This window comes from Hetaerina americana, unplaced genomic scaffold (genome assembly GCF_022747635.1).
Source record: "Hetaerina americana unplaced genomic scaffold, ioHetAmer1.1.p SCAF_3, whole genome shotgun sequence".
NCBI classification, from domain to species: Eukaryota; Metazoa; Arthropoda; class Insecta; order Odonata; family Calopterygidae; genus Hetaerina; species Hetaerina americana.
The window spans coordinates 87,236,814-87,253,057 of NW_027286874.1; the positions used below are offsets into that span (position 1 = coordinate 87,236,814).

Here is a 16,244-nt window from a genome sequence, read left to right on the forward strand (position 1 = left end):
CCATTACAGCCATCTCACTGAGGAAGAGAGGCACTGGGGGGACTACGTTCCAACCTATCTGGCACAGGTGATGCTACCAGCAGCAAATATACTTTCTGACAGCAGAGCTCTAGGGTTCATCTGGAAAGACAAGCCCTTCCACCACCTCAAGGTTGTATTCCTCAGAAGGGATATGACATATGAATGTTCAATAGTAATATTCAATGAACCTTTAATGGATATTTTGAATTTTCTGGCTGAAGATAAAAATCCTCTCATAAATAAAATTTGGGATGTCTGTGAAATTTTCCAATGATAGTGAATGTATCATGGAAACAGTGCTGTGAAACGTAACATGAAACCACCTCATTTATTTATCCCTCAAAACAATTATGAAAAAAAATCCTGGCAACTATGAGACCCAGCTCACAGGGGTGGGTCATGGCTGGCAGTGGAGGAGACAAGACCATGGTCTTCATCCCATGAAATCCTGGTAGTGGTGAATTTATAGAAGCAGAAAAGAAGATAACCACAACTGTTGGAATATTGACTTGTAATGTTAGGACAAAGATGAGGATAGGAAAATGAGAAAATATCTAGTGGGGTGTGGAGATAGGAAATATATTACGACTGAGTGAGGTAAGATGAAGAGATAGTGGGGATTTTTGGAGCAATTGGTGCAGAGTAATAAACAGTGGAGAGGAGTAGCAGTGACATCAAACAAAACATTAAGACTAAAGTTGTGAACATTGAGCAGGTGAGTGGTGGAATCTTATTGGTAGAAATAAGGGCAACCTGTTGTAATCCAGATACACATCTCAACAAGCAATTAAAGGGAGTAGTAAGTATTTGTATGGTCAACTGGAAGAAATAGTTTAGTTTGTCCCTGTAGGGAAATACATGATAGTGTTGGGGAATTAGAATGTGCTGGTGGGCATAAGGAAAGATGGAAGTGAGATACGGGACTACAGTTTCAGAATAAGTAATCACTGCAGGGAGAGAGCAATAGGGTTCAGTAGGAGAAATAAATCATAACCAGCACATGGTTTCAAAATAACAATTGTCAAAATAAGGCATTGCAACATTGAAAATTCCCTGGTATTCGGGAAGATAGATTGTAATCCATCTATATGTACAAGGGTTGCTATTTATATTTTGAGCCTTGACAGCACTAAGCGCTTTAGGCACCATCTGACTTTACCATCTGAAAGTTTGACCCTTTTAAAGCTGACTTTCTTCAGAACATTTTATGATTTGATCATAACTTGTGTTGATTAAAGTGACTCGAAAATTTTGTCTCGGCGAAAAAATGGAGCTAACTGGTGAACACTTTTGTGCAATGATTTTTTACAACTTCTGACGTGGATTATCAAGACAGGAGTGCATCAATCAACTTACTTCCACTTTCGACGATGAAGCCCCATCCTTTGCCATTGTGAAACGCTGACCTTCCCAGAGTTCTGATGGATAATTTAATGATAGCTTTCAAAGATCAAATACAGAAGGAATGATTAGGCAAATAGATTGGATAAGGAAATGGACAAAGGCAAAAACATATTTAGGAAGAAGGAATCATGAGGGGATAAATAATAGACTTTGTGCAAAGTGGAATATTAAATAGAGCCAGAAAAACAAATGGGTAAAAAAAGTGGTGGAAAGATCAGTACACAAATATGGACAATTTACAGAGACCTGGCAAAATGTACATTCACTGGAGATTGAAAGAACTTGCAGGAATTAAGGTAGGAAAACATTCACGCTATTAGAAATGCAAGTTTGACAGGAAAAATATCAAAATGGAGGGAGACTCAGGCAGGATGGAAAGAATGGATAGAAGAGCTAACTATATTGTAGAGATATTAGGGCAAGAAGTTTAGACATGGAAGGAACATTTTATATCAATTAGGATATGTTAGGACCAGGCATACTTGATAACAAAGTAGAGAAAAACAAGAGAAATTCAAAGGAACGAGGCTGTAGGTATAGGTGATATCCTTGCAGAATTGTTTAAGGATTTAGGGAAACATAGAAATAAAAGTTAATATGGGCAAATTAGTAGTTCTCAGAGGGAGGAATTTGGCAATTAGACTTCATTTGATCAGTTATGATTTCATTCCAAAAAATGGAATGGCAGCAGTATACAAGAACTAAAGAATGATAAGTTAGATCAATTTCGTCAGGTAAAGAAGCTTTTATTCTCTAAGCAGGGGAACTTCCTTTTGTTAATGGAAAATAGTAGGGATGGATTGTAGAAATCCATGTAATCAGCAGCCATGAAATAAACATGGTGAAAGACTCGTGTGCGCGGGTAATGCACACTAAAATATACAACAACACATAAAAAAACCATACACACGGTGGCAGAGTTCACCCAGCACAGCCCAACAGCGTGTAAAATTGACACATCAGGGTAGGGGAACTAGTTCCTTCCCCTGTGCCGGTTATGGTTTCCTAAGAAGATCTGGTATTCGAAAAATCACAACGTTTGGGTGGAGCTGAAGGTGCTCAGAGAGGCTGCCGGGAATCGAACCCAGGCCCTCTGATCGGTAGTCCAATGCTCTGCACCTGCACTACCACGATTATAAATAAATATATATGAACGATTTTTTTAAACAAATACGATTATCTAATAGAGATTGTGCTTTTCTTAAAAAACTACATAATTTGCGATGGAATGAAACAGTACTTTTCTACATAGGTTTTCATGCGTATTATGCTTTCGAGAAAACGAAATGTCTTCCATTCAATAGCTTATTATTAAGGCAATTCACTAAGCTGAGCAGGAAACAACTGTTTCTTGTAAACGTAAGTTTCTTATTACATTTAATATTAGCATGAGTAACCTTCTTTACCATTATCCTTAACCTGACAAAGATAAAAAAATACGTTAGATTTTTCAAAGAAATATAAATTCTACCTTATAACAAGTAGTGTGCGTATAAAGGGAAAAAATCATGATTGTAAAATCTAGGGGAAGATGTGCTTCAAACGCCGCTTAAATAAAAGAGTCCATGAGACACCAGTGACTTTCCATTTAAACTTCAAATAACAAGGAACAATCAAAAATAGTGGGAAGCCAATAAGCGTAAAGCCCAGTTGTCTGGCAGAGGAAATGTTGATCGTGAGAGTGGAAAGTGAGTTTTATTATCATTAGAATGCTTGTGTTCACATCTCCAAATGATCTATAGGACCATTACTTTGACATTAATTAGTTTTTATATGGGTTGTGATGTGGCCAATGAATATTTAGTAATCTAATTCAGCGGTGAAAGTTGTATTCTAGTAGTTATTAATTTTTCGCCGTATTGTTTTCTTTTCAATTTAAAATGATTAAAAATGCCCACGAAATTTTTGTCAAAACGTTTGACTCACCGTTGAATATGGAATGTAGCCAGTATCAAAAGTGCCTGGGTGATGAAAACGAATCCGAGCCTGATACTCGGGAACTTGCACTAAATAGACAAGGTCTATCCAAGTTGCCAACAAATTATATTCTTGATAATATTGTCAGTATCAATTTAGAAGAAAATGTTTTTTGCGAATTACCTCAGGAAATATTTTTTCTACGAAGTTTGAAGTCCTTAAATGTTGCGAAAAATAAGATGAAACTCTTCGCAAATGAAGTTGGAAATTTAAGTAATTTGGAGTACTTAAACTGCAGTGAAAATCAATTGGAGACGTTACCGTCATCTCTATCCATGATTTCCAAGCTGTTGGTATTAAATGCATCGAGGAATAACATAGTATCGATTCCTGACGAACTGAAGAACCTTAAAAGATTAGAAACTGTTGATTTATCGTATAATAAGCTTAGAGAAGTGCCTACCGCATTGGTAATTGGTTCAAAATGTATCACTTACTTGGATTTATCTCATAATTCGTTGAAAGACTTCTCAAAGGAGCCCAAATGTTCAGCTTCTCTTAAAAGCTTCAAGGTGAATGACAACTGCATGGTTGAGCTTCCCGTTTGGATGAGATGTTTGCATTGTGTGGAAGAATTGTGCCTTGGGAATAACCCCTTTACATGTGCGCCTCACCATCCACTTGATAATATGATGCCTTTGGCTTCTCTCACCATGACTAAGTTGAGCATAAACTCGTGTAGTTTAAAGAATCTCCCGATTTCCTTGACAAATATGAAAAATCTAACTTATTTGGATGCCGGCAATCATCTCTCTTACCTGACTGTTGATCGCAAGTTATTGAATTCTCTTTGGGATATATCACCTGCTTTGAATTTGAGCTATTTAAAGGAACTTAGACTTCCACATGCCGGCTTACCGGTGCTACCAGACGAATTTTGGAAACGTCTAAACAATTTGGAAGTTTTGGACTTGGAAGATAATGCAGTAGTGTGGCTGCCTGATGGATTATCCAGTCACATTCACTTAACTGTCCTAATTCTATCGTGCAATCGTTTGGCCCTACTACCTAATGAAATTGGTGCTGTGAAATCACTTAGAGAACTCAGACTGGACAGAAATAAGGTGTGTTGGAGTGCTGTATGATGAAAGGTAGTATTATCATTCTTAAAACATGTGGAATTTCACATGTACCCGCACTTGTTTTTTCAATGGCTCCTGAATAAATTATTTTCAGCTAAACGAATTGCCGGAGACAATTGGGAACCTTGAGAACTTGATTTATTTGGACCTTTATGATAATGAAATCTCAGAATTTCCTACTTCTATCGGCAGACTGCACAAACTTAAATCCTTGGATCTGGAATTAAATAATATCGTCATTGATGAATCCACTATTAAGGTAAGATATTATTTGCCCCTATATATCATGATTCCATTCAGGTACCGTCTGGTATAATCGAGACACACGTTGGCTCTTAGGTAGTGATTCCTTAACATTTATCCATCTTCCCATCAAACTTGATCCATAGAGCTTCAAGGTTGTTTATGTTCCACTTTCAAAAATCATACACTAATCCCATTTTCCCTTTGTTTTGTGTTAATAAGAAGCCTTTGAACCCTGATAGGATCTTGTGGGCAATGAAACATTTCCATTAGTAATAAGAAATCTTTATTAATAATGTATACTTTTATTGAAATTGTTCATGTTTGAAAATTGTGCATGTTTCTTTCATACAGATTGAAGATATAAACATTTTTTATTAATGTCAGTGAAATTTTGAATCTAATTGTTGATAATAAGCTATTTTAGAAAAGTTTAAAAATTTTAATTCCATCCCTTAAAATTATGTAGAAATAATAGTTATGTTGGTATTGTTGTTCGTTATCAGAAGGAAAAATTGTATATCTGTTGATGTAAAAATGTCATGAGGTACCCCTGTCTGCAAAAATTGTACTTGATTTAGCAGTGAGATATTTTCTGAACAAGTTTTTTAAAAAAAATGTTATAGCACTTCATAGGGAGTAATATGGCACTAATTGCAGTAACCATGTACCAACCTTTTATATGACTCACACTAGGACCTCAAAATACATTTTTTCCGTCTTCAGTTAAAAGCTAATTGTTGTATTGTTGATCAATAGTGTAAAAGGAATTCATATAAATTCACATGCCTACCTCTCTGTGGCATACACCCTTTATTGTGTATTGTTACTCCTGTCCCCTATAACTAGATTATACAGGTATGATCCGATTTGCAGCATTTGTCACCAATTCCTCACACGTAGTTAAAAATGAATCGTCATTATACTTATTATTCATCCATCAGGTTAGTTGAGAAAAATGAATGAAGTGTTATTTTCAAAATTGTTGTATTGGCCAAAATATGTTCTACATTGTTGATAAAAACATCAGATTACAAGAGAAACAAAGTCTTCAACTTGCTATAAAATGTACTCTGCCCATGGTGATGACACACATTGAAGTGTCCAGTGCCTGGATCAGGAGTACTTGGACATAATGTATGTTCAAGCATTTTTAGATTGGCCATAAATCTGGATAATCTGAAAATGTTTTGAATGTTGAGTGTTTGGAAGTCCTGGAAAATTACAAAATTGTCCTGGAATTTTGATACGAGGGTCATCCGGAAAGTAGTACCCGTTCGTGCCGCATGAAGTGCTGACGACGCGAGTAGCCGCTGGACGAGGTCAGATAGCTTCAGTGGCTTGTCTGCCTTCTCTGAGCCAAGTTGCGTGACGCTAGCATTGCCTGTGTTGTTTCTGTGATTGTTTACAATGTTTAAAAAAATTGAGAACGCCGCCAGTTGTGAAGTGAGGGCAGTGATTAAATTCCTCAATGCAAGAAACGTTCGCCCATGTGATATTCATCGCCAATTAAAGGAGGTGTATGGAGACAATGTAATGGACGAGTCGTCTGTTCGGCGGTGGTGTCGCAACTTCAACATGGGGAGGGGGAACACACACGACGATGAGCGTTCGGGGAGACCGTCTGTCATTACAGACCAACTGGTGAGCTCAGTTGACGAATTCGTGAGGAACGATCGGCGCGTCACAATTGATGACATCTGTGAGCATTTTCCCAATGTTTCTCGAACAATTGTTCATGAAATTGTTAAACACCATCTGCATTATGCAAAAATTTGTGCAAGATGGGTCCCTCGCGTATCTCAATGAGCTGGCGGCGAAGGACTATGCAGCAGGAATACAGAAACTTGTCACACGTTATGACAAATGCCTTAATTTGCTTGGAGATTATGTTGAGAAGTAGTTTAAAGTATCCTCTTTCAAATAAAATTTTTTATGTTTGTTAATATTTACTTTTGTGTCTTTAATTCACGAACGGGTACTACTTTCCGGATGACCCTCGTATATCTACATTGAGGCGTTTTGTTAATTTACTTGCCCATTAGCTGTGATTGTAATGTTATCATGGAGCGCCTTTCCTTTCCATGATTCCCATTAATTTCAAAGCCAAAGTAGCATGTTGCACTGCTTGGGTATGTAGCTTTGAAGTATGTTTCAATTAGTCTTTCAATAATTGTATTAAAGATCTGCAAATGGACATTTCTAGTACAGTCATTCAGCATATATGTCTTTTTAGGTAAAGTTGATACCCATGATACTGTAGACTCATAAGGACTGAAGTCAAATATCTGGTGTGAGGAAAATACTTTATTAATAATTAGATTGGCCTGATTCTTATTATGAACAAGGGAGAATCAAATAACTTTGTATTTCCACAGAATAGAATTTTTATTGTTGACTAGTTTTGCAGCCCAAATGATGCCACAATGTAGCAAAACTAGTCGACAATAAAAATTCTTTTCTGTGGAAATTCTAAGTTATATTTGATTCTTCCTTGTTCATTAAAATGGTATTTCTCAAAGTATCAACCTAAACTATCTCTTGGATTATTATTTGTTAGTCTACCATTCTTGGTAAATTTTGAGTGGACACAGACTGAACATGCTTATATTTTGTAGCACCAACTAACAAGATACAACCGGGCATCTTACACTATGTTTAAATGTTCTTTAGTTCTTCATGCATTCTACCTCCCTTCATTCTGTCCATCATGACTATCCTTTTCCTCCCCCTACCTCACTTGCCTAGCATCCTCCCCCATATCACCATCTTCAGCATTCCATCACCAATCAAAATGCTAATTTCCTGCCTTATTTGGGTTTCTTCAAATGACCCTCTCTCCTTTCCCACCATGCCTATCACTTTTTCTTTCTGTCCATTTTACCTTTTGATCCTTCTCCATACCTGCATCTCAAGAGCCTTCAATACCTATTATCTTTCTTCAAGAACCAAGTTTCCAAGCTGTACAAAACCAGGCTTAATGCCAAAGTTTTCACTAATCTTTTCTTAACGTACTGGATGTCCCTTCATCAATTCCTTTCTTGTAAAAGCTGCTTTGCATAATGCAATTCTTCTTTTTATATCCATACTACTTTGACCTTACTAGTCCTAAACCTTTCCGAAATAGGCTGACTGTTCTACCAGCAGTAGTTTTTGTCCTCCTGTTATAACATTTAACTCACCTTCTTGAAAACCTCGTGATCTTTGTTATGTTTGAATGGATTCTCATCTCATACCAATCATACTAATTTTCTATTTGACTCAGCTATTCTTGCAACCCCGTTGCTGGTTGGCTAACTTAAGTTTGATTATCCTCAAACCTAACTGATTTTATGAATTCCCTGCTGATTATTTTTGTTGCAATATCCAGTATTTTACATGCCTCTTTGACCATTTCCTTCACATATATGTTGAAAAGCACCTAGTTGATAGATTTTCACTCTTCTGCTCAGTGCATCCATTTCTTCCTTCCTCTGTACTGTACTTTTACACAGTCTTTCACCATGCTTCTTTCTCCCTATCAATTCCCGTAGTTTCTTATCTTACTAATGTCCTGCATTAGTTTTATGAGTCCAATGTAAACTGAAAACTTATGTGAGATTGAAGGGTTGATTGAACAGTAGTAGTATTTATTGGAGACAATATACTTCTTATGTATCTTTACTATTGTGGGTTACATGTCTTAAATGTTGAATACAAAGGCAACCAAATTAAGCAGTGTGGGCTTTCTCGGAGGCTTGTATAATTTTCAAGAACTCTCATGCTGAAAGGAGTGAAAGTGCTAGGATTTCATAATCAGGTGTGATTCCTTGACATTTTTTTATTCATACAAATACCACAAAAAATAGCAAGAAGGCTTTTTACATTGGCTGGCACAGTGGTCAATAAATAAATAACCTATGCAATGATAATAAACTCTAAAGTAAATCAAATCATAAGCAATAAAATAATGAAAAAGCAAATTAAAGGTGGTGCATGAAAACAGGGAGACCACTAGGTGGGGGCTTAAATGTGGAAATGTTTCTTAAAAGGTAGCTGAAGTTTGAAGGTGAACAGGAAAGGTTCATGGAAAGTAGTTGTGTTGCCAGGGAGTTGAATATGGTGGGGATGCGGTAGAACTGAGAATGTTGGGGGATGGACAGATGGAATAAAGAAAAGATAATTATAATTTTCCATGGAAAAATTGTTGCTGTCTTTTCTTTATTGTGTTTGAATTCCACCCCATCCTGCCCAAAACAACTCAGTTTGGACTGATGGAATTTGGGCAGATGTAGAAGACTGCTATTGTATATGGGCTAAGGAAGATTGAGAATTGAAAAAGAAGAAGACCATTGGAGTTTTTGAGGAATGGCTTTCGCTCTTGCAGACGACTCTTAAATGGAAAATGTGCTGATTAGGCTACAGTTGTCAGGGTGCCGACCAAAATTCAAGGGCAAAATTCCAGGGAAATTAGGAAATTTTATCAAGTTCATTTTTCCACAAATTATTTGAAACATGAGTTTATGAAACCATAAAAAACATTGGCTTCAAAATAGTATAGTCTGGATTCTCCCGGGAAGCAATTTATTCGTAAAAAGGGGCGTAAAACTTTTTAAACTAAGAAAATATATTTTATGAGAAAGATTTGACTATTTATAATACTTAACATATGCTCCCCTGTTTTATAAATTACCGAAGTTACGCTTTGAAAAATTCTCCTTGTGCTTTTGTGGCGATTATAATATTTCCAAATGTGCAATTGTTCATCTCATCTTTAAGGTACTACCTGCTTTGTGAATGTAAGCCAGATCTCTTTGATGCACATCCTGCAAATATTGTCTGTGGCTAGTGAAACAAGATTTGCTAGTATGTACTTGGCAATTGAATGTAATTGTAATGCTTTCAAATAAAATCAAATTCCTGAAGTTAAATGATTCACAACAATTCCGATTTTTCTTTTCTTGTAGATAAATGAACTCAACCTTATTCCTTATCTGTGAATGAAATGATACAACTCAAAATATCTTAGAAATTTGATAATTTAAGGAGTTTTATACATTATACAAATTTCATTTGTCTGCGAGTATCTAGCCAACCGTTTGTTTAACTGCAGAAATATCAAGTCATTGTTCTAAATGTAACTCTCCGTCATGCAAAATTTGCATAGATACTAGCACTAGTGAGACATCTGGTATGTAACGCACAAACTTAATCGCCTCATCATGGTGGTTAACTGGAAAACATATGTGTAAACTCTTTGCTTTGTGTGTGCACATTTTAAATAGTGGATCACACTGGTTTTCCCAGTGCAAATTGTAGATTTAAATATTATATTCTGGATTACTATACCCATAAGTTGATTTTCTCTGTTTTGTCATTTATTGAAGGTTTTCAAAGATTTTCCATCCGGCTATGAGCTAATGAGAAAGAATTTGAGGTCAAGATTTCTTCCCCAAAATGATAGACTCATTGGATCAAAGGCTCCACCAGCTTGTAATATCCCTAATGTTGAATCAGGTGGGTAAACAGTGATTGCTTTATAGTTTTATTCTGGCTCCATTTTTATTCTAGATTAATTTTCTATTTCTTTCCATTGTATAGATCGTGAAAGTGACAGCTTATCGTGGAATTCTGACTATCAACCAGAGATCCAGGAGTGAGTAATCACAAAAAATACATTGTAGTTGTGAAAATGCACATCTATGTTTAACTAAACCTGGTTGTTATATGGCTGCAAAAGACTGGGAAATTAACTCTCACTCCTTGAAGAAGAAACGCATTGGCAGTCAATCATAGTAATACACAATTTGCATGATGCTCACAAAATCTTCTCCATTAGAATAGTTTCATAGTGAAAGAAGCAGCAGGTAGTGGGTTACAACGTATGTAGGCCTTATAATATGACTACTTAGAGGACTACTGTACCTCTAGTCATTTGCTATCATATGACTAAGAATTTTACTTTTGCCATCATCTAAAACAAAAGTTTTAGCTATAAGAAGTGAAATTATGGCTTGGAAAAAGTATGGATTTTTTCTTCAATCTGGAACTTAAGCAGCCCCATTGAGGTTTGATCAAGTAGAGTGGGTAGATTTAATGGCATTATTGTGGAATATATGAGTAGGCAGGAGGGATAGGCAACTGAAACTTAAATAGGGTCTGTCCAAAAAGTATCCTAACTACTACTTTAACAAAAAGGTCCTTCTGTGCTAATGCACCATTTCCAGTGCTAATGCCTACCTTTGTTTGCCCTGTGGAAGTCTGCAACTGGAATCTCCTTCTCGCACAACATAAAAGCTGCTTGCCATTTTTTGTGATGTCCAATAATAATATTCTTTCAGGTTTTGTTTCATCCAAGGGAAGAGAAAGAAATCAGGTGGGACTGGGTGTGATCTGTGTTGAGTCTGAGGCAGCATTGCAACTTTGCGCTTCACTCCCCTGCACATAGGAATATGTGACTCAGGGCATTGTAGTAGTGGAGGATCCAGGTATTGTCATTCTCCCTTTGAATGTGATGAACCGTTAGCCTCAACTGCTTGAGCAATACTATATAAAATTGATCATTCCTTTGTCTTTTGGGTGCAAATTCTCTGTGGATTACACCCATTGAGTCGAAAAGAATGATGGGCATTGATTTCACTTTTGATTTGCTCATGTGGGCAAGAAGAGGAGCCTCTATGCCTCTCAGCACTTTGTCTTTTCATTTTGAGATCAAAATCCCATGACTCATCCCCAGTTATTGCATTGTAAAAAAATCAGTCTCAAAGCCCGCACATTCCAACAGTTCATGTCAAATTGACACGTTTGTTTCATTCTGTTGTCCAGACAAAACCTTCAGAACCAATTTGGTTCAAACCTTCTTCATTTGCAAATCATCTGACACATTTGAATGCGTCCTGGATTTCAGTCATTTCAACTCTTCTGCTTTTATTCCAACACTAAGAATCAAAGTCCAAAAGTTCTTTTTTTGCCACATTGTTCAAATTTCTTTCTGCTTGGTGATGGATGTCTTGATCATTCCTTGTCCTTGCTGATTTAAAATCTAGTGTTTTGGACATGGCATCCTTCCCTTATGCTTCACAGATCTTGGCAAGAATCTCAGCTGTGGATTTTTTCAGTTAACAAAAAATTTGATTGCATGCTGCAGTTAAATTATGCTCTTCATCTTAATTCATGATAGCACCACAAAACAGCTGCTCACTCTGGGCATCATTGGCAATTGAACTTAGTTACGGGGATACCTGACATTCTCTACCAACATAAGTGCCCATGGAGGCCACCCTCCACTCCTTCCGCTGTAAGCTATAGAAAATGGCATGAAACATTTTGGACAGACCCTGTATATGAATTGAGATGGCTCAGGTAAGAATAGAGGAGAAGGAATCAGGATGGACAGTGATAGGCAGGGAAGTAATGCAGGGTTACCCATAATTGCAAATACTTGGTAACACATGTGTTGTGGAAATGTCAAGGGTGCCATGGGAAGAGCTTGAGCTTGGAATTAAAGTAGGCAATGATTTGATGAAGTTAGTTAGGTTTGCAGCTGATTGAATGATAGTTAGTCAGGCAGCTAACAGTTGTTAGTCTTTCAGTTATTATTGAGCGATTAACAGGAACAGTGTAATACATATGGGATGAGAATCAACCACATGTTAATATGGAGTGTATTGTTGTATTGATCTGAAAACTGATCTTTGAGGTCAGATGATGAGGTTAATCATTAACCCATCCATCCAGTGGCACCCATCTTGCAAAAGATGTTTTCCACACCCAATTTTTCATGCAGAATTGAAAACACTGTACCTTGTGTGTGCTTGTGGCCTCAACTATCTGGCAAACTTTAATTCGTCAATCACTCAAAACCATATCGTGGATTTCTTCAATGATTTCGGAGGAAGTCACTTCTACTGGACATCCTGAATGATGTTCATCGTTTGTAGATGTATGGCCTTGTTTAAACTCATTTACCCAATTGTAAACAGTCGAGAACACAGGAGTAGATGTGCCATGAACTTCATCCATCTCAGCTTTGATCTCTTTCGGTGTTAAGCCTTTTAAATTAATCATCCCACCAAACTTATTTTTTTCCATTTTTCTAAATTTACAAAAGTATTTATTTCAATCAGCTATGAAAATAAAACCACATGACATATATGAATAGCTGAAACTTTAGCAGCAGTCTCGTGGTAAATGAGGCTTAAATTAAAATAAAAGCCTTTTCCGATACTAGTAGTTTCATCTCTTTGATTTTCTATGGAGTAATTGAATAACCCATGTACCTAAGTGTATGCTTCTATAGCCTTTTGTATTTAGATGGAGGGAGTAATTTTAGCTTTATCACAGTATGTCGATGGTCATGCATATAAAATTCATGCCAAGAAAGAAAAAAATATTTCATATCATGGAAGAGAGAAAAAGATATTTTTATTTGATGTCATTTTATTAAATATTCATGTTTAATCAACAAAATTTTAAAATTGTGTGCAGGTCAATGAAGAATATTGCAATAGTAGAAGAGGATGACTGGGACAAAACAGATGGTTCAGATGATTTCTTTGATCCAGAATGTAAGTCCAAAAATTTAAGGATTTAGTTCATTTGGTTTAGATCATTTGGTCCACAGCAATTGCATAGTAGCTATGAAAATTCAAATTGCTATGTTAAAGTAATCATTAATTTTAATAAGCATCGTAAGTTGGATGGACTTAATATTTAAGGATTGTACAAATGCATATATATGTAGATTTGAGGGTATATTATCCTGTGAATTATTTTCATTTATGCTTTTTATGTAATTGAATGATTTAATATGTTTGTTTTTGATTGTCAAAATGTTTTTATGATATAGATTCAAAAGCTCTAAAGAATTCCGTTGGACGAAGTCAGTGGCATTGGGCAAGAGATAATGGCCGTTGGGTGCCACCTGTGGGGAGTGATGTCTTCTGTCCTGCAGACATCCACCCTGACTTAATCCCTCGTTCATCAAAGAAGGAGGGGCCTGAAACAAGTGATGGGCAGTTCGATGATGTGGATGATTGACTTCAGCTAAGAAAAGGATGCCCTCCTTGTAGAAAGATTGTTTCTTTTGTTGTGTCTTGTGATTGTTATTTTTTTCATTTTATAACCATTGTGAAAAAGATTTTCATTCTAGTTTATATGTTTGGAAAGTATAGTTTATCAAAAAGAAAAGGTCAATCTAGTTGCTTTTATTTTTTAAATGAAAGGGAGAAAAATTATGCAACAAGAAGGGTTCATTAAGGCATGCATTTGTATAAATGCATTTTACTCTAAATATTTTAAAGATTGACAATCACGTTCTTGTAAATTTGGCTGATTGACTGACATGGTATTGAGATACATTAATATGTTTTCTAGTGTGAAATTTGCCTTCTAGTTTCTATTTTAATATTAACCCATACACTAAACTGGTTAATCAATCTTCTGTTTTTGGGATATAAATTATTTCAGCCTAACGACATTTATATTACCTGATGAGGCATGTATTCTAGTAGGTGTTCTCTGTAAAAGAAATGCACTTGATACACATGAGTGCAAAGTTTTATACTATAGCCAGAGACTTAGGCTGACATGGACAGGAGTCACAGGCCAAGAAAATCTTTGTGAAGTCCATTCAATGACATGGCCAATCAGTTCACACCTATTGCAGCAACTAAAAACACCTACATCTTAACGTTTATAATTTGAATATATTTGTAGATGGTCCATAGCATAAATATTTTTATATTAATATAAACTCATGTGTATCTAAACAAGCCTTCAAAACTAAGTTTACATTGTCCTTGTTTAATTCTGCATTTTAAAACATAAAGAAATTTTTAGAAGAATAATGCATTTTTCATGCATGCATGTTTTTGTTTGTCCATATAAAAAAAAAAAACTGGCCTCCCAGCCATTCTCTGTTGTTCCCCCGAATTCTTACTCTCACCTGTCTCCTCTCTGATTAAGTTCATGTTACTTCCCATATTATCCGAGAAGGAATCGACTTACCTGCTTATTTGACTACAAAGTGAAAGCCTGATTATCACAAATAGATTTCATACTTTTACTATGCTATTCTATTTCCCTGATCATTTCTACCCAAACTCTGGCTCCTTGACACTGTTACAAGGAGATTTTCTTCCATTATTTTGCCGCATCTTTATGACTTTTTGTCGGTATTTCCAATATTGTCCACATTTCTAATAATGGCTTGTGACCATGACTCATTTTTGTGCTTTGCATTTCAGATTTATCTGGCTGTACGGTGACACTTCTTATAGTCTACTTATAAGATTGGCATGAGTAATTAACTTTCATAAGCCCATTACTTTTTGACAGAAGGCCAACGAAGCCCGAGAAGTGATTATGCCCTCATTTAAGAGGGTGACCCTTTTTTGCTAAGGGGCTGATTCGTAAAGGTTTGTGTCAGTTTACAAGTCTGACTAGATAATCTGTACAAAGTGTCCAGAAAATCAAAGAAACAATTGCAATGCAGTTTTCATTTCACAGGATATGTATTCATAATCCTTTCTATAAAAATTGGAGATAGTGCATTGGTTGTCAGCAGGCATTTTCCAATTCACAGCACTATTAGGGGATCGTGTAATACTTTAGGGCAATCTTACCCTGCTCTTTCATTGGGAATAAGAGCCACCTCTATATCTATAGGTGGCTCTGACCAGTTCATGTATTTGAAATGTAGAAGCTTTGAAATCTACTTGCCTCTTATGCTCTCTAGATGAAAATTTCTGTTGAAAATAGTAGGTAATAGATATATTTATTTCAGAAATGCCTGTTGATGCTAGAAACATTGGTTATGCAAAGGTACCCTTGGACCAAGCAGTGTTTTACAAAATGATATACAAGGGTTGTCTGAAAAGGTATGACCTCAATATGAAGATGGTAGCACTCTGTAGCATACATGCGTTGAAAGGTACTTACCAAGCTTTCAGCAATTTTGGACTCTCAGTTGTGTGACAGCCATTGTGAGGGTTTTTGTGAAATTGGAAAAATTGGAGTATCAAGCTGTCATTAAATATTTGTTTTTTATTGGCAATGTGCCTCTACAAATCAAAGATGAGTTTGATACAATTTATGGGGACTCTACAGCTTCATATTACAACTGTGAAATTTTGGGCTGTTGAATTCAAATGTGGCTGTACCAGGTTGGCTACTGATGACCATTTGGGACAGCCAAAAACTGCAACAACCACAGAATACATTAAAAAAGTTCACCAAATGGTACCAGATAACGATCAAATTAAGGTTAGGGATATAGCGGAGGCTATGGGCATATCAAAAGAACAAGTTTTTGTCATATATTGACTGAAGAATTGGTCATGTGTTACCTATCCGTGCTTTTGGTACTGTGTTTGTTCTCTTAAGATAAAAAATGCAGTCAATATGAACATTTCCAATGCCCTGTTGGAGCAGTTAAAGCAATGCAAGTCAGATATTTTGCATGGATTCATAACTGTAGATGAAACAAGGATCCACAATTACTCTCCTTATAAGAAAGAACAGCCGAAACAGTAGACT

At 36.2% G+C, this 16,244-nt stretch overlaps 1 protein-coding gene across 1 annotated transcript; it reads left to right on the top strand.

Annotated features, from left to right (window-relative positions):
- The first annotated feature begins 3,068 nt into the window (after positions 1-3,068).
- Positions 3,069-15,715, top strand: LOC139690566 (leucine-rich repeat protein lrrA-like). Its single transcript, XM_071588038.1, has 6 exons — positions 3,069-4,466; positions 4,579-4,743; positions 10,094-10,223; positions 10,308-10,362; positions 13,194-13,273; positions 13,555-15,715. The coding sequence occupies exons 1-6, from the start codon at positions 3,306-3,308 to the stop codon at positions 13,743-13,745; spliced, it is 1,782 nt and encodes a 593-aa protein (XP_071444139.1). The 5' UTR covers positions 3,069-3,305; the 3' UTR covers positions 13,746-15,715.
- Positions 15,716-16,244: the final 529 nt, after the last annotated feature.

Excerpts from the sequence above, each read along its gene's own strand:
- LOC139690566 (XM_071588038.1), top strand. The coding sequence starts at position 3,306 with ATGATTAAAAATGCCCACGAAATTTTTGTCAAAACGTTTGACTCACCG. Across the intron at positions 10,363-13,193 it reads TATCAACCAGAGATCCAGGA|GTCAATGAAGAATATTGCAA; the intron begins GTGAGTAATCAC and ends AATTGTGTGCAG. Across the intron at positions 13,274-13,554 it reads TGATTTCTTTGATCCAGAAT|ATTCAAAAGCTCTAAAGAAT; the intron begins GTAAGTCCAAAA and ends TTTATGATATAG.